The 27471-nt window shown below is 42.0% G+C and overlaps 1 protein-coding gene across 3 annotated transcripts in view; it reads right to left on the bottom strand.

The window, feature by feature from the left end:
- Positions 1-26947, bottom strand: part of RNLS (renalase, FAD dependent amine oxidase) — a 44239-nt gene extending 17292 nt beyond the window's left edge. For 2 of the 3 annotated variants that reach the window (XM_084210001.1, XM_084210003.1), the window contains exons 1-4: positions 26816-26947; positions 26612-26708; positions 25655-25797; positions 24936-25094 (exon numbers count right to left, since the gene is read on the bottom strand). In XM_084210001.1, the coding sequence (XP_084066127.1) occupies positions 24936-25094; positions 25655-25797; positions 26612-26708; positions 26816-26927 (511 nt within the window). In that variant the 5' untranslated portion in view covers positions 26928-26947. The remainder of the gene's footprint in view (positions 1-24935; positions 25095-25654; positions 25798-26611; positions 26709-26815) is intronic. The other variant, XM_084210002.1, reaches the window with a different exon arrangement.
- Positions 26948-27471: the final 524 nt, after the last annotated feature.

The following is a 27471-nucleotide window of genomic DNA, read 5'->3' as shown; positions in this document are numbered from 1 at the left end:
TTCAAGGAAAAGTTTCAAACTTTTAGGGAACAGTTTTCCAAAAAAAAAAAGAAAGATGAATGAAGGGAAAGCCAAATTAAAGGAGGTTTCCAGAGAGAGGCAGCCCAGGAGGAAGGCTCACATCACAGCTGAGATGAACAGACCCTTCTGTGCATTCCCATGCCAGATGTTCTGTCTCCCTGAGCTCAGAGGGAACAATGGGATGGCTCCTCTTGCTGAACTGGCAGGGAGTTTTATTTTGGGTGACTTGGTTTAAGAGTTCCAGTTGCCTTGGACAGTGCTGAATGTCTGAAAGTCTCTTTAAAGATTTCCACTGCCACTGCTGCAAAGGAGCAATCCAGAGAGCTGCTGTTCTCCTCCCAGATGTGCTCTGTGGGTTTTATTTACTCTTCTGAACCATAACAGATCTCTCCACCAAAAGCAGAATAGCTTAAAGGCCCTACAATAACTTAAAAAGTTGTTGTATTCTGTAACTGAATGCTCAGCACCACCAGCAGCCCCAAGCCAGCTCAGAGCTCATTCCACCTTTTCAGAAAAGGCTGAGACAACACACAACCCAACCTGAAAAATGATTCAGGCCCTCCAGGAGCTGAGAGATGCTAAAATACACTCAAAATACAACCAGAAATGTTCAGGGCCAGGTCAAACAGGGCTTGGAGCAAGCAAGGTGGAAGGTGTCCCTGCCCCATGGCAGGGGGTTGGGGTGGGATGATTTTTAAGGTCCCTTCCAAGCCAAACCACCCTGTGATTCCCTGACCCTGTGAAATGGGTGAGGAGCTGCCAGTGGGTATTTTCAGTGGGTTCCTGCAGAGGTGGGGAAGAGGTTTAAAAGTGCACAAACAATTAAGTAAATGGCAATGGAAAGTTGCTCATGGGGGGCACAAAGCCTGCCAGAGTGTAGGATCTGTACCTGCCATGCTGCAAGCTGGAGCAGCAAGGAGGAGGAGAGCCTAAATTGCTGAAATGACAAATTCTGACCTTAAAAAGGAGCTGGGGGAAAAAAAGATGTCTGGGAGATGGGATAGTTAAGGAGGCTCAGCACTTCTCTAGACAGAGAATTCCCACCTCTAAGAGGATCAGCCAGCCCCAGAAAAACACTTCAAGAGGCAACAACTGGAAAGGAAAGTTTTCAAAAGCAGGTGGTTGGCTGCCAGGTGTTCCATCTTGGAAGGTTTCTGCAAACCCTCCAAGAAGAAGGGAAGGTTAAAATTAGGTTTGGATATTAGGTTTAGATTAGATATAGGAAGTAGTTCTTTACCCTGCAGGCTTGGGGGGAGCAACCTCTCTCCTTCCCCAGCCTGGATGGGAGCCAGGACCCAAAAAACAACTTCCCAGTGTCTAAGGTAGCCCAGTGACACCTGGGCTACCTCCCTGTCAGCAATTCTGGTTTTCCTGCAGCACGACCAGGAAACACAGAGATCCATCCCTGATGTATATATATAATATATAATGATGCAGAAATACAATATATATAATATCATACAGACACATCACAGCCCTGATGGGAGCACTGGGAGAATTGGGAGCACTGGGAGCACTGGGAGTATTGGGAGTACTGGGAGCACTGGGATGGACTGGGAGCATTGGGATGGACTGGGAGCACTGGGAGCACTGGAAGCACTGGGATGGACTGGGAGCACCAGGAGCACCGGGAGCACTGGGAGCACTGGAAGCACTGGGGACACTGGAAGCACTGGGGACACTGGGAGCACTGGGATTATTGGGAACTTTGGGAGCACTGGGAGCACTAGGTGCACTGGGATGGACTGGGAGCATTGGGAGCACTGGGAGCACTGGGAGCATTGGGAGCACTGGGATGGACTGGGAGCACTGGGAGCATTGGGAGCACTGGGATGGACTGGGATGGACTGGGAGCACTGGGAGCACTGGGATGGACTGGGATGGACTGGGAGCACCAGGAGCACCGGGAGCACTGGAAGCACTGGGGACACTGGAAACACTGGGGACACTGGGAGCACTGGGATTATTGGGAACTTTGGGAGCACTGGGAGCACTGGGAGCACTAGGTGCACTGGGATGGACTGGGATGGACTGGGATGGACTGGGATGGACTGGGAGCATTGGGAGCACTGGGAGCACTGGGATGGACTGGGATGGACTGGGATGGACTGGGATGGACTGGGAGCACTGGGAGCACTGGGGAATGGACTGGGATGGACTGGGATGGACTGGGAGCATTGGGAGCACTGGGAGCACTGGGATGGACTGGGATGGACTGGGATGGACTGGGATGGACTGGGATGGACTGGGATGGACTGGGATGGACTGGGAGCACCGGGAGCACTGGAAGCACTGGGAACTTTGAGAGCATTGGGGAACTGGGAGCATTCAGAGCACTGGGAGCACTGGGAGCACTGGGGACACTGGAAGCACCAGGAGCACTGGAAGCACCAGGAGCACTGGGAGCACTGGGAGCATTCAGAGCACTGGGAACACTGGGAGCACTGGGGACACTGGGAGCACTGGGGACACTGGGAGCACTGGAAGCACTGGGGACACTGGAAGCACCAGGAGCACTGGGGACACTGGGAGCACTGGAAGCACTGGGAGCATTGAGCATCTTTGCCTTCTGACTTTTTCCTTCCCTTCATCTCCTCTCACTAGCACAGAAAATACAATATTTAATTTTCCAGGCATGGTCAAAGCAGCACAGAATTTAAGGTGACTCTTTAACTCTGGATTAAAAAAAAAAAACCCAAACAAAACAAACCAAAACCAAATCCCCCAGATGCTGCAGAATCAAACTGATACCACTGTAACCACATGAAAAATACTATCATGATAGCTGCAAAAACAGTATTTCCAGTTTTGAATAGTTACATGATACAATCAAAGCTCTCTGACAAAAACCTCTTGCAGCCCCAGTCTCTATAACCAGGATTGGAAACTGCTTCTTTTCAACAAATCCCTTCATTCTGTGGAACTCAGGATTGTCACAAAGGCAACAGAAACCCATTAAGTGAGTGGTCCAGGCTTCCAGGGTATTAGGTCTCTTCCCTGGATCAAGTTGTGTATGTCTAAATATAATCCAGAATAAGCAGCTAAATGTTATCACATTCACAGTAAGTAACAGCAGAGCTCTTCAACTTAAATAGCCAACCCAAAGGAGGAAACTTCTTCTGGAGGAATAAAAACACCAGGAAAACCTTGTTGTGTCTCAGAGAATTCTACAGAAATCTCTGAAGAACCAGCTCAGAAGGGAAAATCAATTACAGCTCAGTCCTTTCTGCAGGACACTGCAGGGATTTTCTCACCTGACCAACTAGAAAAAAAAACAGACAAAAAAAAACAAACAAACAAAAAAATGAACAACAAAACAAGGGAAACCTGTCCAGTCATCTGAAAAAAAATTCTTTCCAAAAATCATGCACTTCCCTCATTAAAAGATGTTATTCTGACTCTGGCTGAAAACAGAGCACAGCAGGACAAGTGCATCCTAAACACGTGGAGAAGTTGCAGTTTTGCTTGGCATTAGCACACTGTCCCTTCCTACACTTGCTGGGATTTACAGGAAGGTTATGAACAGGCAGGAATTCTCTCCTCTGCTCTTTGAAATCCATCAAGCACTAAAGCCCCAGCCCTAAGTGGGGCTTTTTACTTTTTCATCACAATAAGACACATCAGCATTCAAATTACATCCAATTACAGAATGACCATCATGGATATTTCATGGTTAAAAATACCCCAAGCAATGCAGTCAACACCAACAGTTTATAGCACTGCAAACTCTATAAATAAAGATTTCATCTATATGATCAAAGAAAGATTTCTTTGCAGTCATACTTTAAAAAAAAATAGCTTTTCAAGTTCAGAAAACACTTAAAGAATGAAGCTTTCCTAGTCCAAGTCCCAGCCTGCAGCAGATTTTACAGTTGAGTAATAAACCCCTTTAAAATATGGTTTATTATGGAAATACTGTCAGAGCCTTAATTAAAGGAGGCGCCACAACAGCAGAACTCCTTCCACAACAAATGGGCTCTGCAGAGCTCACCAGGCCTGGCCATGGGGGGGTTTTCTTCCCATCCCACCCTTCCTTTTTCCTGGGAATGGGATCCCTGGAACAGCAGCTGGTGGGAGCTCCAAGGTGCACACACCTCCTGCTGCACCACGGGATCACCGCTGGCTGAAAAGGTAAAAAGGGATTTTAAACCAGGCTGGAAGGTCTGAGGTTTAATTCAGCTTGGGCTCAAAGAGATCATGAAGAATTCAGATCCCAATATGTCAGAAATATTTCATGATTTTCATTAATATAAAATATCCTGGCCTCACCCAAGTCAGTTTTGCCCACGGCTTCAGAGCCCAAGTTTTACCCCAAGGAAATCAGAGAATCACCTGTTTATTATGGGAGGAAAAAAGGGGGGGGAAATGATGCATTATGGCAATAATTTGTTATATGCTGGTAAAATGGGTCAAGACAGAGAGTTTGGTAAATGTAAAAGCCATCTCAGTACCCCAGAAATTCAGAATCTGTGTGCAGAGCACATTGGGGGCACCTATCCCCAGCAGGAATGTTCCCAGAGCACAGAGCCTGGGTTTAATCCCACATTTCCTCACCCCCAGGCTAACAGGATTCTTTCTTTCCCAGTCATTTATGTTCATTGCAGAAGAACTTGCCTGTCCCTGGGGAAACTGTGGGAAGGGAAGATCCTGCAGGGCCAGCCAGGGATCCCAGCCACATCCTCAGTGTCACTGAGCGTGTTTGCCTCCTGATTGCTTCATGTCCTCCAACTCCTCTCACTGGCACAGAAAATATCCCATTTTTAATGGTTTTAAATTCTTTTTTTTTTTCATGTTTAACTTTCCAGACATGGTCAGAATTGAAGGTGACTCTGGATTAAAAACAAAACAAAACAAGGGCAGGGGAGGAGGGAGGAAAGCTGCCTCCAGGTTTGAGGAATGCTGTGAGAAAGAGGATGGAGGCTCTTCAAATAGATTGTGTTTTCTTTGTGTTTTTATTTCCAGGGAACATCACAGGCACAGCCTCCCCTTAATTCCCTCAAATGATCACATTCCCAATTCATTTTTGTCAGAAGAAGACCAGCTTCTTGGTTTCCCCCCCAGAAAACCATCAGGACAGTATAACACCAGAGGAAAAGCAGGCACAGCAACAACACCTTGCAGGATTTGCAATCCAGGTTTGCCCAGGAAGAGGCAGGCAGTGCAAGGAGCCCTGGGGAGGACACAGGAGGAGTTTTGGGAAGCAGTGCTGCTGCAGAGGAAAAGCTCACGGGCTGAGAGCTCTGTCCAGCCCACGCAGAGGAGGCCAAGGAACAGCTCAATCCCAGGGGGATTGCAGAAATCTGGGAAGCAAACATCCACTGGAGCACTTTTCACTGCCAGGCCTGCTGGCCACCTAAACCCAGGCTTAAAGGGAGAGATAAATCCACCAAAGGCAAGGAAGGGAAGAACTCCTGCCCTTCCCAAAAAGCTGAAAAATCCCAAACCAGAGCGATCCCCACTCTGATGTGCCGAGCATCCTCTGGCTCATCCATCACTGGAAGTGCTCGTGCCAAGACTGGAAGTTTCTTTCTAGACTGGCCCAAATTTAGGCAGCCCTGTGGCCTCCAGGGCACTGTTTTATCTGGTCAGAGTGGTCCCTCTGGGCTTTCTAATCTGTGATCTGATTTCCAAGCATGGAACAGCGCTGCAGCGTGCTCCCCCCCGGTTCCATCCTTGGAAGTGTCATGCGGTGCAGGATGTGGTAAATAAAAGCACACAGCACTTATTTTTAAAGCTGGCTGGGCTGAGATAGGGAGGAAGGACTATTTGTGGGTGGTTGAAATGAATGTACTATATTTAATTCATGGCATTCATCAGATGACACAGCAAGAGGCACAGCACAAGGATCAAACAATTAAGATTTACTGAGAAAATGCAGTAATTCCACTTCTTTGGAATGGTCAAAGCCTGGCAGTGAAATACATATTTATCCACATTAGCTTTGGTGACATCATATATTCAAGAACACACCAGATCTCCCTGTCCCACTGATGGATTCTGGTGTGTAAAATGGGAACAGAAATTAAAAAATAACCTTGTTATTTAATAACTGCTCCCAACTTCCTTCCCATCACTTTGAATTTTTGTGGAGGTGGCCAAGTGGCTCCTCTGCCTGCCCCACAATTATATACATATAAATATCAGACCACTCAAAAAGTTTGGTTAGGTTTTTATGATAAATACAAATAATAAATCTACCTGGCCCAAGAATGCAAGAATGCCTTTTTTTTTTTTTTAGTGTCCTATTCTCTCTCCAATTTTCCACACAATCAACAGACAAAAGAAGGTCTCGTGTGTTTCCTTGAGAAGAATTCTGTAATGAGAAAGAAATTTGACTGGAACTGCAGGAATGGTGAAATGACCAAAGCCACTTGCAAAAACCAGACAAAATAAAACATTTGTGTTTATCCAGCGAGGCTCCAAAAAAGAAACATTAATGAACATTTTAATAGGACATTTCACAGCCTAGATTAAGAAAATGATAATTCCAAATCTCAGGCTCCTCTAGAAGGAACAGGAAAGAACTAAATTCACATAAAGAGCAAAACTCCCAGCCAGACCAACAAAAAGCAGCACAAAACAATAAACATGGCTGGATTTAAGGCTGTGAGCTGGGCTCATGATGAATAAGAAATCCCAGAGTTTTCCAAAAAAAAACTTCCTGAAAACAGAGCAGAGCAAAGGCACCTGTTTAAGTCCCATTTTAAATAAAATCCAGTTTGGCAAGTGAGGGAAAGGAGCATGGAAATGAGAAAGTCACAGAGAATTTGGGTTATTTGCACCTGGGACTCAGCCCAGCCAGGGATCCTGCTGCCCCAAGCTTCCTGGAAGCCTGACTGGGAAGGGAAATAAATAAATAAATAAATAAATAAATAAATAAATAAATAAATAAATTTTATATCTATTTTAAAAAATATTTTTAATATATATAAAAATTTATTTCTATGTCTATATTTCTATGTTTATTTTAAATGTATTGATGTTATATTCATTTATATTTATTTTATTTATTTATATATTTGTTTTATTTACGTATTTTCTATTTATACATTTATATATAAATACAGATAGAGATTTTATCATATGTAAAATATATAATTATAAATTATGTATTTAGATATTCATATAGTTGTATAGATAGATATGGATAGATATAGATAGATATAGATAGATAGATAGATAGATATAGATAGATAGATAGATAAAGATATAGATATATAGATATATTAGATCTATTTTTAATATGTTTTCTATATAATATATATTTTTATTGATATATTTTTATGTCTTCTATATTTTAATATATATTTTATATGTACTTTTGGGGTTGGGTTCTATTTTTTGGTTTTTTGGGGGGGTTTTTTTGGATAAATTGGAGGATTTTGGGAAAGGCCCTGGAGGGGGATTCCAGGGCTCATTTTGTCCCTCTGTCCCACAGAGTTCACCACTCTTATATAATTCTATACTCCATATTATGATTATATATACTATATATAACATAGAAATATATATTATATAATTCTATATCCCATATTATATATTATAATTTATTCAATATTCAATATTCACATATATTATAATATATATATCTATTTTATTTTTATACTTATTTATTTTATATTAAATATATATTCATATTTATTATTATTATTTTATTTATTAATTTTTATTTTTTAGTTTTAACAATTCAAAGAATAATTAATTAATATAATGTTAATAATAATAATTTGAATATATTATTATGATCATTTTAAGGATAAATACTAATTTATTATTATTATAAATACCTATAATCAATTATTATAAATTCTAATCTAAAACCCTGATAATTTTCAATTATACTATTAATTAATATTATCAATAACTATTAATTATAATTACTATTACAAATATTCATAATTCATATATATTATATATTCAATATATAGTTATAAGTTATATTATACATATATGTAGTTATATATTCAATATATAATATGTAATTTATATTATAATATTATATAATACATGTTCTATGTTATTACATACTCAATATTCATATATATTATATATTTAATATATAGTTGTATGTTATATTATATATAATATATATAATATATAATATTATATATATATATATATAATATATAATATATAATATATACTATATATTATATATTGGAGTGTTATATAATATATATTGTATTATGTTATATTCAACATTAATATAATTATATTATTTTAATTTTCCACTAATTTATTAATTAAATGTGATAATGATGATAATGATAATAATTATAATAATGATAATGATAATAATTATAATACTGATAATGATATTATTATTTTTTTAATTTTAATTTTTATTTTTATTTATTTATTTGTTTATTATCAATACAAATACAACTGAAAATGAAGTTGCTTTCAAGCCAATATCAAGTTGTGCACACCTGATGGAGGGAACAGTGAGGCAGCTCAAAGTTCTCATTACTTGCCCCAGCAGGCCTTTATTTAAAGGCTGCATGAATAAATCTGATGCTCTTCAAACAAAAAAGTAATAATAGTTCCCAAATCAAAACACAGAGTTTTGAAAAATATCATTTCTAGCATGCTCCATAAATTGGGATTGGCAGAATAAAATTTAGCAAAGAGCAGACAGGATTTGCCCTTGTTATTCCCCCCTAAATTATGAAAAATAACACAATGCTGATTAAAATCAGAGGAAACTTGGCAGAAGATGCTTTGGGGTGCTTGGGCAGTAGGAGTCCTGAATAAACTGGGGAAAAAAATTTTAAAAAACCAAAAAAACAACCAAACAAAAAAAAGAAAAAAAAAACACAGAAAAAATTTTTAAAAAGAAAAAAAAAATTTTAAAAATTTAAAAAAAAAACCTAAACAAAAAAAAAATTAACCCTGCAGAAGATTTCTGATCCTCAAACAATTGGTGACTCAGACCTGCAGCCTGAGTAAAAGTGCTGACATCCACCCCAGGGCCAGGGGTGAGCTGGCATGAGAATGGTAACTGTGCACACTCACTTCCAGCCAGCCAAAATGCCTCCCAAAAATAGAACCAGAGACAGGAGCCCTCATTAGAAGTGTCTGAATCACCAGGATTCCTAATTTTTATTTTTTTTTAAAATAACTTTAGTGATGACAAGTCAGGTTTCCATTCCAGTGCAATTCATCTGGTGAAATATTCAGAGTATTTAAAGGGAAATTAAGGACTGGCCCCCACAAAAAAGACATTTCCTAGCTGGCAGTTTTGGTTTTTGTTCAGCATGAAAGATTTACAACTCATTAATTAGATTTTAGATATTATTATTAGATATTTTAGATTATTATTTTAGATTTTATTATTTTATTTTAGGAGATGCTTTAGGTGCCCTGCAATGCATGCACACCACTCACAGTGCAAACTGCCCTGAGATGTTTTGGAGCACAAAACCCAGTGAAATTCAGGGCTGCCCACCTGTACACAGAACCACACCTGTGCAGCACTGCTGGGCTTCCTGCCCTGCTGGAAAACAAAGAGAAAATGCAGAATTATGGGGGGAACACACACCCAGATTAACTCCTCCAGCAAGAACCTCACCCTGTGCCCGTGCTCTGCAGCCCTCTGCATTAAAAACACTGGATTTAAAAAAAAAAAAAAAGGCAAGGAAAGCCATTTTTAGACTGTACAAAAACACAAAGAACTGATATAACCCACAAGGAAGTGTGGCTTGTGTGCTCCACTATTAATCTCTCTTGACTGAACAATATATATAAATTTTTTTTTTTTAATTTTAATTTCACTCTTCCGCCTCCACTTTTTGTTTGCTGCTGAGGACAGATAAGTGCTCCTGGCAGTATCTTGGCACAGGCATTTCACTGAACAGCAGCTATTGTAAAAGCAAAAATAAAATAAATAAATAAATAAAACTCAGTCCCTCAGGTGGTGAGAATTTCACTTCAGGCTGAAAGTTCTCCAACTCCAGGTTCATGCTGGAAAAAAAGAGAAACCTCTCCTTTAACCCAGTCAGTGATGGGGGTTGGAATTCTGATTGAAATTCTGATTGAAATTCTGATTGAAATTCTGATTTAATCCTCCAAGGTTCTGCCACTCCTGGATGGTCTTTAAGACCCTTCCCAGCCCAAACCACCTTGTGGTTCTGTGATTTTGCCAAAATCCAAACGACCCAGGGATGAACAGCTCCCTGCACTGGGAACCACCTTGCAGTCATCAGGGCTGATTAAGAAATGGATGGGGAGTTCTTGCCTTATCAAGAAAGCCCAAAAAAAATTAAAATAAACCTGACCCATGAGGAGTTGTCACACAGAAGGGACTGGCCCATCCTAGTAAATATTCCAAATTCCGCCGCGCACATTTTGCTTTTAAAGGGATTTTTCAAGTCAGTTCACAGCTGTGTCATCTTTTGTACCAGCTTTGTCAGGCCTGCTAAATTAGCTTTGCTTTCTTTTTTTTTTTTTAATTTTATTTACTCTGAAGTGTCTTTTCAGGGAAGGTTTAGAACTGTGCCAAGAAATAAAAGTGCTAAATCTTCTCAGACGCGAAGGTATCTGAAATAACCGTGTGGCTTTGATCATTTTGGGGTAGGAGCCTGGCAGTGCTGCTGAGAGGAGTCATCCCCTCTGTCAGCTCAGCAGATCCTGCTCAGAGAAAACAGAAACACTCTGAGGCTCACCAAGCTCCCCTGCCTCCAGCAGGAACAAAGCAGAAGCTGTAATTGGCAAAGCAAGGGTTAATTGAGAGCTCTGTCACTTGATTAATCAAGCAGCAGTTGGGGGGGGGGGAAGTGAAAGGGGAAAATAAAATATATAAAAGGGAAAATGAGATGGTTAACAGTAATTATATATAATAATTACATGCATATATTATATATATAATAATTAAATAATAATATTATATATATATAATAATTACATGCATCATCTTCCTCTCTGCTAAAACCTCTTTACTACTCAGGCACCCACCACTTTTTCTTTTTCTTTCTTCTTTTTCCTTCCAGCTGGCTGAAATCCTGCCAGTGGAGGCAGAGCTGTCACACAGGTGACATTCAGGTTTTGGAGGCCACAGCCTCTGGACTTTAATTTAGCTACTTGTTTTCCTATGGGGGAAAAAAAAAACCCAAAAAAATCAACTTTTTTTTCTTGTCCCCACCTTCAGCTGGATTTATTTATCCCCTTACTATTCCCAGCAGCTCTGCAAAACTCATTTCCCTCATTCTTTTGGCTTTCTAGGATAAAGAGGCAATTGCACCCTTCAAACCTCATTATGGGGGAAGAAACAAAATCTAGTTATGATAAAAGGGGTCAGTGGAAATTTGGCAATTAACTGTGAGCAGGATGAGCTGCACAAACTGCCAGGTCCAGGGTCCCCTCTCTTTGCAGCACACTTTTAAAAGTAAATTTAATTTTTTATTATTATTAATACACTTTTCCAGGATTCTTTTACCCCCACTTCATCAGGGTTCTGAGAAGGCATTGCTGCATATCCATGAAAACATCCAGCACACACTGGCAAATCCTTCTGGCTTTTTTCAGCTGCTCAAATTTTCCATCAATTTTAATACCCAGCCTTTTATTTCTGCTGGCTGCTTCTCACTTCTTCCTTCTATTCCTGAATTCAGGGATTCCATATTTTATTTCCTCTTCTTCTTTTGATAGGGACTTTTTTGAGCAATAATTCTGATTAAACCCCACTAATTTGCAATTAAAGCATCTGGATTAAAGCATCTGAGCACAAACCTGGATTTTTTTGGGTTTGTTTCACCATGGGTTTCCCTCCCTGCTGCTCCCAGGGAAGGGAGAACACAGGACAAACCAAAAAAAAACCACCAAAAAAAGGCAGAAAAGAGCAGGGGGGAGAAGTACAAAGTGAAAAGTGGAAGTGGGAGAGCGTGTCAGCTCTGGTGGGGCTGTCTGTCCTTCTGGAGTGTGACTCAGCAGAACAAAGGGTTTTGTCCTCCTGGAGAAACAGAGTCCACACTGCACAGGAAGAGGCAAAAATTCAGTGTCTGGAATGTGGCTGCAGCTCCAGTGGCTTCCCTGGGGGATTTCCTCAGCTGCACATCACCACCCTGCTCCACATCAGCTGCACACACCAGGCTGAGACTCTGCTTTTCCTGCACTCAGTGGGGAGAAAAAAAGAAAAAAAAAAAAAATTTGCAGAAAAACCTGATGTCATAGCTGAGAAAATTCATTTTTGCATGGAATGAATCTGGATTTATAAACTGGAAGGACACAGGTACAGGACAAACTCAACCCAACACTGAAATTGTCACCATACAAAAGCCACCAGGTTTAAGATCAACATCTATATTTGAAAGACTTCCCTTTTTACACCAGTCCTGTCACATGCATGAATGTTAAAGGAGGCTGAAAGGGGAACATGAACAAACAGCTTTTAAACCATCAATTTAAAAAAAAAATGTTTTTAGCAGTACCAAGAGATGCAGCACTTGGATGTGATCAGACCCAGCATTTTGGGAAAAAAAAACAAGACAGCAATAACTTTATCCAAGGACAGATTTTTCTGTCCAATATCTGTGTTTGGACTAATTTCTGTCACTCTTCCTCTCCAAGCATTCCCGTGCCACCACCAGTGGATTTTCTGATGAGAACAGAAATCATCTGCTCAGGGGGTGTAAAATTAAAAGAAAAATTAAAAATAAAATTAAAATAAAAAATATAAGTGATTTTATTTAAATAAATAAATAAATAAATAAATAAAAGTTAATTTTCTTTGGTTGAGTGAAGCCATGCTTATCCTCACTTTGCTGGAATAAATCTCCACCTCCATCCATGCACTCTTCCTGTTTTTATTAAAATCCTGAGTGCAGTTTCCCTTGCAGAGTGGGTGAGTGGGAGTGTGGAGCACAAGCAAACCCTGTCTCTGCACGTCACGGTTGTGAAACACATCCTAAATAAAACCATATGCTCTCAGAAGGAAAATTTCATCTCTCTCTCCCCTTTTGCTGCCTGCTCAGGTCAGCCCCAGTGCAGGGCTGAGGGAATGCAAATGCAAATTTACAGAAAGGTTGGATGAGAAGCTGATAAAAAACACACTCATTTCTTTATTCATTCTGCACAGGAGACTCAATTTTAAGAAGAATTCTGTGATTTGGCTTTTCCTTTCGTGCTCTTCCCTTGAAACAGCTGGGGATTGGTGTCAAATGGTACCTGGGATGTTTTAGTGTCTGAAACTTCAGTGATTTCCAGATCATCTCATGATGATGGGGAGGAAACAAACAAACAAAAAAAAAATCACAAATCCACTGTTCTAACAAAACAAAAAAACCTTAATAACAGGTTTATTCTGGAGCTGGTTAGAAAGTTCTGTGGTTTGTCCACAGTGATGCCCAGCTGTGAAATTTAACAAGCCACCCTGATAAACCTTTGTAACATTTTGCAAAACCTGCCAAGGAAATACCTGACCCCATGTTCTTCTTCTCCACTCCTTATTTTCTGTCCAGACACAGGGAGGCTGCCCCAGGAAGGTGGGGATTCAAAGTTAAACACCCTCACTCCTCCCTCCTGCCAGGACTCCTTTTGCTGATCAAAACCACACCAAAGGGGAAGTGCCAGGATGTTTTTTAATTTGTATAATATTTAATTTCCCATTCTGGGTGATGCAATGAGCAGCTCTCCTCCCTGGCTCTGCACTGGGAATTTTGGACACATTTAAAGCCCCACTAAAAAAAAAGTGTGTTACCTTTTTTTTCCTCCCATCCTTTGGCATCTCAGCTGCTCAGGCTGCTCTGAAGAAACCCAAAAGCATCACTCTCCAATGCTGCAGTTGTGGAATAATGGGGAAAAAAAAGGAATATTGGGAAAACAAGCCAGCAAGTGTGTTGTTCAGGGGTCCTCATCAAAGCTCCATCTGTGTGATCAGCACTGAACCCCAGGCTCAGACACTGATAAAGGGAAGATAAATTTCCCCCCAAGCCCCACTCCAGAGTTCTGACAGCTAAAAGTTGTTTAAAAACTCAATTTCCAAAAAATAGGAATTTTTTGCTCGTTTTTCAAGCAGCTTCCTCGCCTGGTTTTCAGATCTACCTAAGACAAGAGATGGCAAAAACCAATAAAACCAAATCAAATTAAAGCTGTGTGCATTTGCAATGCTGTACCTGACTGCAGCCCAGCCCCTGCCCTGCCAGCATTTTGGCAGCTTTTATAAATCAGACACACAATCAAGTGCACAACTTGAAAAAACCTGGATTTCCACTCTCCTTTTTTTAGCTGGTGAGAAGGGAAGGCGCTGCTGACAAATCCTAACGCTCAAAATGTGACACACAGCGAAAGGGGGGGAGAAATAAAAATATGATTCCTTGAAAGTTATTGACAGATCAGCTGCAACCTACCAGAGGCTGAAAAAAGATACCAGATGGGATAAAAAAAATCAAAAATCCTTGCTATTAGTGCATCATACCAAATGCTGTGTTCTAAAGCCAAACTCTGCCCTCCTCCTGCTGCAAGGAACTGTTCCTTGGAAAAATTGCTTTATGGGTGGTGATTATTTAATATCTAAATGTGACAAAGGAAAATAAAAAACTAAACAAAGCAGAAATACTCTCATAAAACACTGTCCAGGCTTATCTGCCTTGCAAATCCCATTAAGATAAAAAAACCCACACAGGTACTCACTTAAAATTGAACCTTAAACCCCCAGAAATTGTTATTAACACTGAGTACCTTGATATTTGACTTTACAATAAAATATAAGAGATAACACACACATACACACAAAAAACAAAAATGGGGAGATAGGATTTATGGCTGAAGGAAACATGACAGAAAAGAAACAGAAAAGAACAAATTCTAATTTAAAATACAACAAGTGAGAATGTCTCCCATTGCCTGTGAACACACACAGGGCAGCACAGCCCCACTGCCAGAAGATTAAAAAACCCAAAGCCAAACCCCTTAAAATCAGTATTGATGTAAAGCCCAGAGCAGGCCAGCAAACCACCTGGAAATCCCACCTAGGATCCAAAACCACCACAGATTTTTGAGCACTTCCAAGACATGAAAGCCAAACTTTTTCCCAAACTAGCCTCAAATTCTACCACCTCCTGAGGGTTAAAAAAAAAAAAAAGAACTGATGTGTTACATTTATTTCCCAAACACTGCTGGTGTTTCAGGGCCTGAAGCAGCAAAGGCATCATTAACATATATTATATATTATATAAATATATAAATACCCATAATATATAATATATAATACATAATACAAATTATATAATATATATTGTATTCTATAAATATATATAATATGTTATATTAAAGTAATAATAAAATAATACTTATAACAGAAACATCATAGACAATATATTATATAATAGATCATTATATAAATATCATATTATATAATATATTATTATATGTATATTACATCATTTATAATTATATAATTATATATAAAAATAAAATATATAAATTTATTATTAATATAATATAATATAATATAATATAATATAATATAATAATTATACTAAATAATATATTCAATAAATACATGCTATATAATATATTATATAATATATAATTATATAATACTATTATGGTATTATATATCATTATATGTATATTACATAATAAATAAATATATAATTATTACATAATTATAATGTAAATTTATATATTGCCATTTATTTCCATGTAAATTATTATATAAGTTTAAAAAGCCCTGCCATAACCATGGGCTCTCCCAGGATTTTAAGCAGAATACAAATTGAGACTGAGATGCCTTGCTGGAAGCATTGGGACAGCACCACAGATATGTCATTTATTAGTTTTTTATATATATATATATATATATATATATAAATGTATTTCTATATTAAATAATAATGTAATTATATATACTCATCATATATATTATATAATATATAATATAACAAAATATATAATATATAATATATAATATCATTATATAATAAATATTATTAAATGAATATTACATCATATAGTATGCAATTATGTAATAATTATATATATTATATACATTTTTATCTATTTATATATTTCTATTTATTTCAATTTATATTATTATATTTATTATAAATTATACTTATTATGTTTATATATTATATTAAATATATTGCAATATATATTATATATATTATTGAATTAATAATATACATACCGTAGAAGGAAAAACATAATATATTATATATAACATATAAGATATAACATATTATATATTATATATCTTATATATTATATTCAATTATATTATATAATATATTATCTATTGTTTATTATGTATTATATTATATTGTATTATATTATATTGTATTGCATTGTATTATATATTATATTACATTATATTATATTACATTATATTATATTACATTATATTATATTACATTATATTACATTACATTACATTATATTATATTACATTATATTATATTACATTATATTACATTATATTACATTATATTATATTATATTATATTATATTATATTATATTATATTATATTATATTATGTTATGTTATGTTATATTATATTTATTATATTATATTATATTATATTTATTATATTTATTATATTTATTATATTTATTATATTTATTATATTTATTATATTATATTAATAATTATTCAGCCCTTCCCAGGTGTGCAGATGCTGACAGGGCCAGGCTCCTGCAGCAGCTGCCCAAGGCACACAGACTCCCACTGACATCTAAAGGTGTCATTCACAACATGATGCCTCCCAAAACATCTGCACAGCACCAGCAGCACCTTGTGAAAAGGTAACAGGGCAGAAGAAATCTCATTATTCCATTCTCACAAGGAGTACCCAAGGCCAGGCTGGATGGGGCTTGGAGACACCTGGGACAGAGGAAGGAGTCCCTGCCCATGGAATGAGATGAGCTTTCAGGTCCTTCCCAAACCATCCTGTGATCATCTGCACACAAACCCCAATTCTGAGGCAAATTTCCTTGTCTCACTAAGAATTATGTGGTGTTTTCTTCCAGCTAGAAAACCCAGCTTTGCCTAAATTCTGGAAAAAGATGCATCTTTTCCATGGAGCTGGGCACAAATCCCAAGCCCCTTGGAACCAAGTGGTCATTTCAGAGTTAACATTTTTTCCCCTGCTTTTAAGTTGGCTTTGAACACAATTCCCATCAGAAAATGTGAGTGCTGGTGCTGCAAGCAGCAGGGCTGAAATCAGAATATAGGAGAAGGTCTCTCCTCAGTGCTCCCAAACACACCTCCCACCGTGCCAGAGAGAAAGGGACATGGAAACAGACAGCAAATCTATTTCTTCTGTGCTTTTCAAACCACCTTGCTGCTCTGCAGCCACCCCACAGCCTGTGAGACACACACCTGCACACATTAAATATGATATATTTAATATAAATATATATTTAATATATATTTAATACAAATATAAACTGAATAATTTATTTTCCCGAATTCCCATGGGCATCCAGCCCGTTCTCCCTACAGTGTAAATGCAGTGGGAAGGGAGCAGCAAATCCTTCCTGAAGGAGAGGAGCACACCCATCCTCTGTGCCTGTGCAGAGCCTCACATCCTGGCAGAGCTGCATCTCTCAAGGGTGGCTTTGGAACAGAACTGGGGGCTCCTGGTCTGACTCTGGAAAGCCTGACCTGCATGTCCCTGGCTCTGTGGAATAAATCAAGGGAAGAGGGAGCTTTAATCCATGTCAGTATGCCATTGCCTAAATTACACCAGGCCTTGAACAGAGTTTGTTCCTCCTTTTTTAAAGGGTTACACAGCGCTTTGAGCATCTGTGGTGGTGTTTGAGGAGATGAGAACCTTGACTCCATGTTTCAGAAGGCTGATTTATTATTTTAATATAGATATTGAAAGGAAATGATATATTAAAACTATGCTAAAAGAACAGAAAGAAAGGATTTCATCAGCAGGCTGGGAAAGAATGAATGATAAAAGCTTGTGACAGACTCAGAGGGTCCGACACAGCTGGCTGGGATTGGTCATGAATTAAAAACAATTCACATGGAACCAATCAAGGATGCACCTGTTGGTAAGCAACCTCCAAAGCACATTCCCAGCAATCAGATAATTATTGTTTATATTTCTTTTCTGAGGCTTCTCAGCTTCTCCTAGTGAAAGGATTTTTCAGAAAATCTGTGCCAAGCATCCCTGGCCAGGTGTGTGGAGGAGGGAATTGAAACCCCAAGGAACAGCAAGGCCATCAGTGGGGAACTCAGGCTTCCAAGGCAGCCCAGGTAACTCCAAAACCATCTGTAACATCTCACCTGATGGCTCAGGAAATCACTTCTGATTTCTACACCAACATTCCTGGAAATGACAGAGCTGAGTGGGGAAAGGCTGACAGCAGGCTCCACACAGGATTTAGGTTTGACTCAACGCAGCCAAAACCTCATTAGGTTTAAAATTAGTATTTTTTCCTCTGCTTTAATCCAGATGGGGACTGCAAAAAATAACTGAAAAGTTCACAGACATGTCCGTGGGAGGTAAAGATAATCTTTGTAAAGAATGGTCTCAATTACAGCCATGGGAGTGGCCAGCAACCATTAAAAAATCCTCTAGAAATCCACAAAACCCCATCCAGTCCAGAGGCACTGCCCAAGCTATGAGAATACATTTAAAAAACATCGTCCAGTGAAGGCTTTTGTCTGCCTACTCAATTGCAGCACTAAAAAATAAATAAATCCCAAAGCAAGCAATTAAATGTAAAGGCTGCTTGCAAACCTCACACCAGACTTTTCAGGGGTTTTCAGCTCTATAAAAGCCACAGTCTGAGTGGCAGAATTCACATCAAAAAGAAGGCTGTAAAGTCCAAATCAGCCCGTGGTCACCTTTGCACATTTCTGCCTCTCAAGTGTGCCCAGAAGGTTTGGTAACAGGAAAGGAGGGAAAGCTTTCCCAAACATATTTTTCAAAAACAAAACAAAAAGTGAAAAACTTCAAACAAACAATAAAAAAAATTTAAAAAAAAGGATAACATAACATGACACACAACATTATCATCTATTCCAAAAAACCAACCATCAAAACCATTTTAGATTCAGGATCTGAAAATTCAAGGCTGGTAAAAATGCCCTGACTGGACTTGCTGAAGAATGAAATCTTATAGCCCATCCCAGCCTCCTACAGCACAGAAACCAGCAGCTCATTAAACATGTCCCACAAGACACAAATAGAGAAGTTTCAGAATTGCTCAGTTTGGTCTCATTTTTTTGGCAAGGAACTTTTTTCCCCTTCCCCCCTTGCCTTTTAGGCTCGTGGCAAAAAGCAGCTTTGGAAAGATTTCTCCATCTGAACCTAACCCCTGGAGAGAACCAAAGACTGGGAAAAAAACTGAGAGGTATCTGTGTTTATTGTTGGGATAAACAAACTTCAGAGCATTTATTTGTTCTGTTCCAAGCATGTCCTGTGCTCAAATACCATCACCTTTATTATCCAGAAAATAAAAACCCCTCTCTGTGCACAGGACTGATCCTTGTGCACCTCCAGCTGATCCCATGTGTCTGTGGTTCCCATTCTCTGCTTTGGGCACTGGAATGACTCAAGAGAGCTAAAAAAGCATCAGATAAAGTCAGTGACCAAGTGCCCTGGTGCTGATGGACCCTGCCAAGCCAGCCCAGGCTGCAGTGGCAGGAGAAGCACGTCCAGCTTTCCAGTGTGCTCCATAATCACTGTAAATATTAAAAAAACACCTAAGAGCAGACTAGGTTTCCAATCTGCTCCATAACTGCAGGATAAGCCCATTATAATCACTGTAAATATTTTACAAAACACCTAAAAGCAGACTAGGTTTCCAATCTGCTCCATAACTGCAGGATAAGCCCATTGTAATCACTGTAGATATTTTAAAAAATACCCAAAAGCAGACTAGTTTCCAATGTGCTCCACAACTGCAGGATAAGCCCAGCATAAGCACTGTAGAAATTTTAAAAAACACCTAAAAGCAGACTAGTTTCCAATGTGCTCCATAACTGCAGAATAAAACCATTATAGATTAAAAAAAAAACACCTAAAAGCAGACTAAGCCAAACACACACTGAAGAATACACACGGCCTACTTTGATTTTTATTTTTTTTATATTTTTTTTTTCCCTCCTGATGTGCAGTTCCAGCTCTGGCAGCCTTTATTTTTAGAAGTACTCCCTCAGAGAGGCTATACCCGAGCTGCAGTGAGCTCAGAGGAGCTGTGCCCTGCTTTGGAGGGTGACACAGAGCTTCTGCTGGCAGCTGCTCCTCCTCAGACACTCCCCTGATGTGCAGTGCCACCTTCTCCTCCCTGCCTCCCTCCCACCTGCCACACCATCCCAAGAGCAAATCCAAACCCTGGACCTCTCCCAAAAGACAAAAAAACAGGAATGAGATAAGCAGAGGGATGGAGCAGCTCTGGGATTGTTCAGCCTGGAGAGGAGAAGCTTCTTGCAGCATTTGGAGGAGCCAACAAAAAAAGATGGAGACTCGTTACAAGGGCCTGGAGAAGGTGGAATGGCTTCAAAGAGGGAGAAAGTTGGGTTAGGTGGGATATTGGGAAGGAATTGGGCTGTGGCTGCCCCTGGATCCCTGGCAGTGCCCAAGGCCAGGCTGGACTTTGGGGCTTGGAGCAGCCTGGGATGGTGGGAAGTGTCCCTGCCATGGCAGGATGGGATTTGAGGTCATCCCAACCCAAACCATCCAGGGATGGCACGACAGAAATGTCCATCTCCCTGCTGGAGTGGTGAGATCTCCTCTCAGGAGGGCCCCAAACGCTGCTGGGCAAGGTGTGGGGCAGCAGCAGCAGAGGGACAGAGGGATGGGCAGCCTGGCCCTGCACAGGGATGGATGGATGGAGGGATGGAGGGATGGATGGATGGATGGATGGATGGATGGATGGATAGATGGAGGGATGGATGGATGGATAGATGGAGGGATGATGGATGATGGATGGATGATGGATGGATGATGGATGGATGATGGATGGATGGATGAGGATGGGGATGGATGGATAGATGGATGGATGATGGATGGATAGATGGATGGATGATGGATGGATGATGGATGGATGATGGATGGATGATGGATGGATGATGATGGATGGATGATGGATGGATGATGGATGGATGGATGGATGGATGGATGGATGGATGGATGGATGGATGGATGGATGAGGATGGATGGATGGATGGATGAAAATGGATGGATGGATGGATATGGATGGATGGATGGATGGATATGGATGGATGGATGGATGGATATGGATGGATGGATGGATGGATGAGGACGGACGAATGGACAGACGAATGGACGGATGGATGGACGGACGAATGGAGGGATGGATGCTCCACGTCCTGCTGCAGCCCCAATACTGCCTTTGATGCCCCAAATTCACCCCTGACCCTTCCCCTGCCCCAGCCTCAGGCAGCACTGGGCGCTCTCCAGCCAGGTTTTAACAAGGAGCACAACCAAGAACTCCTCCCAACACGCTTCCAAAAAAGCCCAAATATTTCCACACTGAGGCCTCAGCTCCCTGATAAGCAACTAACAAATCAGTGTACATGTTTACAGTGGACATTTCAGATCTGTTAGGTAATGAGAGCTCCAAGCTGGATAAGCCCTGCTGGGATTGCTTGGAACTGGAAGCACAGAATTCCGAATTTATCGTCGTGCTATCCAAAAATAAACACATTCACTCGGCGAGGACTTGTGACTCGTGAAAAATTATCAGGGTTTTGTGCTTTCCTAACTCACATTTTATAAAGCCTTCCCACGCAAACACAGCCCTGTTTCACTTGTATCTTCTCATCAGCTTGTATTATTTAAAACATGTGGGACATTCACACAGATGGAAAAGGGGGGAAAAAAAAAATAGGTCAGGCTCGGAACAAAAGCCAAGCCATCCTGTTTTATTAGCAGCTTAAACATGCAGAGCTGTAATTTGAAATTCCAAGGAAAGCAACGTAATGAAAACATTCTGAACACACAAATAAAATAAAATGGAATAAAACCTACTGCAAACCGCTGCTACCCTGAATTGCCATGCTGCCAAGTGCCTTAAACCAAAAACCAGAACTGGTAAGAAGGCTTCTCCAACTGATCTGAAAATGCACAGGAGGAACTACACTGCTCAGTGATCATATGGAATCTGGGCTACAAATCCAGGATTTTTCTAACATCAGCAGTCCAGCACCTTTGAAACACTGTTGGGCAATGAGCAATTTGCAAAACCTTCCCCTTTCAGTTGCCAAGACCCTACTTATAAGTAAATTTATTCCTTTCCTTGAACTGACATGACAAACCTCAGAAACATTTATTCATTTCCCTTTTATCTGCTGCACAACCCCAAATATTTACTACCAGAACACATAAAGCCCAAAGCAGTGCAGTGAATTTAATCTGCTCATTCAAGCTGAATGTCCCAAACATCATTTGATTGCTGCCACCTATTGTTGTTCCAAACATGTTGCAAGGAGTTAACCCTTTGTCCAGCAGCTCCTGGAAGTCATGCTGGAAGTAATTCTGACTCTGCTGCTAAATATGCAACTAAATATGTAATTAGCATCTATTTGGGTGTGGTAAGTGTAGAAAGAATGAATAAAGGTTGAAAATAAAAGTGAATTACATATATATATATATATATATATATATATATATATATATATGCACATGCTGTTTATTACATTATTTATTTTATATCCATTTTTTTTAATTACACACTAACTTCTCCATTAATCTAAGACTTGGCTTTTCCCTCACAAGAGAAGTAAATCTGGAGCATCAACTTCTCACACAGCCCATATAAAATGGAAATTTTAGGTCGCCAAAGGCCACTTAATTCTGTATCCTCCTGAACACACACAGCTTCCCAAGGACATCGTGTTCAGGCTCATCCAAGAGGTTAAAGGACACAAAAACTATCCAGCCTAGTTTAGTCTGCTGAGTTTAAGCATTCAAACAGCAATGTGAAATTTGAGAGGCTGTTTCAAAATATTGATTTTTCCGACCATGGCGTAAATAAGCGAAAATTGTTTTCAAAAAAAAAACCACATGGAGGGGGCAAAAGGCCTCCTCCCTCAAACATGGTGAATTCCAGAGGGGTAAATTCCCACCTCTGGAAAGTCATTTGAACTCTCCAATTCAGGCTCAAATGTCAAAGGCTAATTCCTCACTGATGGATCAAAGCATCCCCCACCCCACCCTGCTGCTCCTCTGTCCCTTCTCCTCTCCTGCAGCCCTTACCCACACATTAATGCCAGCAATGCCCCACCACAACCATTCTAAAAACTCATCTGGAGTTCAGCTGGGAGCCCAGTTATACCCAAGGGGCTCAAGAGGGTCCTGGCAGGTCCCCAACCAAACACAAAACTGCCCCAAAAAGGGAGCAGCCTCAGATGGGGCAAGAGAAGGGAGACCAGGGGGGATGTGGGAGAGCTGGAAACCCATAAATGGCAGAGCTGAAAACCCACAAATGCCCCTGCTGGAGGAGCTGCCAAAGCAGGGATGTGACAGCAGGGCAGCAGAAGAGCCAGAACTCACTCCTTTAACACCCCTCACCCCAAACCACAACAGCCACTGGGGTTAACACTGCCCAGGCACATCTTTTATTTACCTCCAGACTCCTCCTTCTATACAACAAGGGAATATCTGGGAACATTCCCAAATCCTGTCCCCTCCCCTTTGAGAGGAATGAGGGATTTGTCTTTCTAAACAAGCTGGTAGGTAAAACCAGCACTGGGAGATAAACAGTGGGGAGGATTCCACTGATTGATGAATGGAAAAAGAGATTTGCTTGTACAAATAAACTTGAGGTTTGCTGAGAAATGAAATTAGACATTGAGAGATGAAAGAAACAACAGGGAAGAAAAATTCCATAAGAATTAAAAATTAAAAGGGAGGGTTATGCATTAGAGGGAAAACTCTGGTATCAGGTGTTTTGGGAAGTCTGAATGGGAAAAGAGAGAAGGGAAATGTGGCTGGGAAATTGGGATAAAAAGGAGGCTGCGTCCTCCAAAAATTGGAGAGAGCCCAGGGGATGCCCCATGGCCTCTGCCTTTATTGGAATAAAGTAGAATTAAAGCTGGATGGACATCTGGAAGCTGGTCTCACCCAGGGAACGGGCAGACAGGGGAAGAGAAACTGGAAGAAGGGGAGGAGAAGACAAAACTTGCTGGGTTCCCTCAGGTAAAAGTCAATCCTGCACTTACAGAGAATATGAAGAGAAGATGCTGTGGGAAGCATCTGGCAGCTCCAGCTCTCCCAAGAGCAAGTGAAATGAGCTGCTCACCTTAATTACACCTCCTGAAGGGGAGCTGCCTGCTTCCTGGACAAGAAACTATTTAATTACCCCAAGAGAAACAGTTTGCAGAGACATCAGGCCCTGAGATGCAGACTGTGCAGACAGCAGAAACTCAGGAAGGCTCTGAAAATACAGCCCCTCTACTTTTGTTCTCTTGTACTTTTTATTTCTATTTTTCTGTGCTATTTTTTATTTTATTTTTATTTCTTTCAGACCACCTCACCTGGACCAGACCCACCATTATTTTCCAGGGTAAATGGGAGGCCTCATAAAACAGCAACCAGCAGAGAAATCCTGTTCTTACAGAATATTTCCCTACTTAGGCACAAAGCCTAAAATCAGAGGTTGCAATGGAGATACTTCTCTTTACAGAAGTGCCCAAGAAAACTTGTGCAATTCAATAACTTTTTGCAAGCTGCACAAAGACCAGCCCTGCTTTAGAAGTCAGCAATAAAATGAAAGATCAGATTCAAAACTGACTCACCCATTTAGGTATTTTATCAATATTTTGTCAAAGTGTTACATGTATGGCCTTGAAATTACCCACCTCTTACCATTCTCCAGCCTGTCCTGATGGAACAATTAAGAAGCTCAGACTGCTGAGAGTTATTTTTTGCTTCACAAGATGCTCAAATGCTGTTTTAAATTCAACACCCGCCATCCTGAGGGCTGGACTTACTGTTCACAATGTCACCCTGCAGCTGCAGAATCTGTGGGACAGGCATGGTGAGAATGACCACATCAAACTGCTCCGGGGGCCCAGCTTTCCTGGAGACTTCCCACCTGCCATCCCGCAGGGAAATGTGAGTAACCTGCTGCTCATAGGACACCTCTGCACCTGGGTGGGGGGAAAAGCAGCAGCTAAATACCTCACAGCAGGGAATTCCACAGGGATAATGCACAGAGAGAGAGTTATTGCCAGGGGGACAAGGGTCATTTGCAAGATTAGGGTATAAAAAACCAGCTGATTTAAAAATAAATAAATATGAAAACAATTTGCACTGAAGGGGCGAAGCTTGACCACTCTCACGGCTCAAACTTTTCTGAGCAGGGTTAAATAAGTCACTGCACTGTACATGTGGTTGTGGCACATGACATCTAAGGTAGTAGTTAGAAAGTTTAAACTCATTTTCCAAAGGATTCTCCACCCGGCAGGCTCACATCCTTTCCCCAAAACACAGGGTGTAGCTCTGCCCCCCAGGTGTTCTATTTGTATAAAGACTTTTTATACCTGCAGGACTTGGAAATTCACAGACACGTTCATCCATTTACCCAAGCGACTCCCAGACAGACATAAACCAACCAGGAACATAAATATCCTCATCAGGGATGTAAATTCCAAAGGCCTTTCAGAGGCACCGCCAAAAACACAGCCATTAAAACCTTTCCCTGCATTACCTGACTGTTCCAAATAGAACTTGACAACAGAGGAGATGCCCTGGGGTGCCACGAAATTGCGGGAGCCTTCTCTCACCACCATTCCTTCCACGGGAGCCGTCAGTGGCTTCAGGATGCCGTGAGCGACGAGCTCCTCGTAGAAGCTAGAAAGGAAGAAATCCACGGGAAGCGCAGATGAGTGCGGGGGAGCACACACGGAAAACTCGCTCCGTTCCCCATAGTCGGAGTGAAGGGCAGCCCGAATTTAGCGGCGGCGGGGCTCTGGGTGTGGCAGGGGTTAAAGCACCTGTGCGCCAGAAGCGGGGTCCCTGCGTGTCCCCACGGGCCACCAACCCCGGCGACCCCGCGGGACGGGCGGGATGGGGCGGAACGAAGCGCTGGGGGTGGGATGGAGAGGGATGGATAGGGATGGATAGGGAGGGATGGGGAGGGATGGATAGGGAGGGATGGGGAGGGATGGATGGGGGCGGGATGGGGCGGAACGAAGCGGGATAGGGCGGGATGGAGAGGGATGGGGCGGGATGGAGCGGGATAGGGCGGGATGGATAGGGAGGGATGGGGAGGGATGGATGGGGGCGGGATGGGGCGGAACGAAGCGCTGGGGGCGGGATGGAGCGGGATAGGGCGGGATGGATGGGGGAGGGATGGGGGAGGGATGGAAGCGGGATGGAGGCGGGATGGAGGCGGGCGGGATAGGAGTGGGATGGACGGGGATGGACGGGGCGGGATTGAGCAGGATGGGGCGGGATGGAGCGGGATTGATTGGGGGCGGGATGGGGCGGGATTGAGCGGGATAGGGCGGGATGGATGGGGCGGGATGGAGCGGGATAGGGCGGGATTGATTGGGGGCGGGATGGAGCGGGATAGGGCGGGATTGATTGGGGGCGGGATTGATTGGGGGCGGGATGAAGCGGGATAGGGCGGGATTGATTGGGGGCGGGATGAAGCGGGTCTCACCTGAGCCGCGGCCCCGCCAGCTCCGGCTCGCAGGTGACGAACTGCGCGCCCAGGTCGGCGCTGCCGCGGTCGGCGCGGGTCGTGCTCATGCGGCCCCCTGCGCGACAGCGGGTCAGAGAGCGCCGCGACACTCGCGACACACATGACACCACACCACTCATGCCACCACGCCAGGCCCGGGTTTCCCACCCCCGCCGGACCCACCTGCGCCCCGCGCCTTGTCCCACACGGCCACCTGTCCCCGCGGCGCCCCGCGCAGCAGCGCCGCGCCCGCCGCGCCCGTCAGCCCCGCACCCACCACCAGCACCCGCGCCATGGCCGCCGCACGGCCCGGGCACCGGCACCGCCACCGGCACGCCCCGGACACCGACACCGACACCGACACGCCCCCGCGGTGGGCGGGGCCTCCCGCGCCGATGCGCGCCCCCGGGAGCGAGCCACGCCCGTGGGCGGGGCGGGAAAGGCCACGCCCACAGCGCGCGCGGGAACGCGCCGACTCACCTGGACTGGGAGCACACCTGGGCTGACACCTCTGGGCTGGGCACACAGCACCGTGCGGGCACATCTGTGCTGGGTGTACGCGCCTGGGCACACATCTGGACTGACACCTCTGTACGGGCACAGCTGTGCTGGGCACACACCTGTATGTGCGCACCTGTACATACACACCCCCCTGTGTCACACACCCCCCTGTGTCACACACCCCCGTGTCACACACACACCCCTGTGTCACTCACCACTGTGTCACACACACACCCCTCTGTCACACACACCCCTGTGTCTCGCACCCCTGTGTGTGACAAACCCTGCCCGCCTGGAGGTGCCACCAACAGGAACTGGGGGCTGTGACACCATCCTGG

This window comes from Fringilla coelebs, assembly GCF_963513975.1.
Source record: "Fringilla coelebs genome assembly, chromosome: 8".
NCBI classification, from domain to species: Eukaryota; Metazoa; Chordata; class Aves; order Passeriformes; family Fringillidae; genus Fringilla; species Fringilla coelebs.
This window is presented reverse-complemented; position numbering and strand designations above follow the sequence as displayed.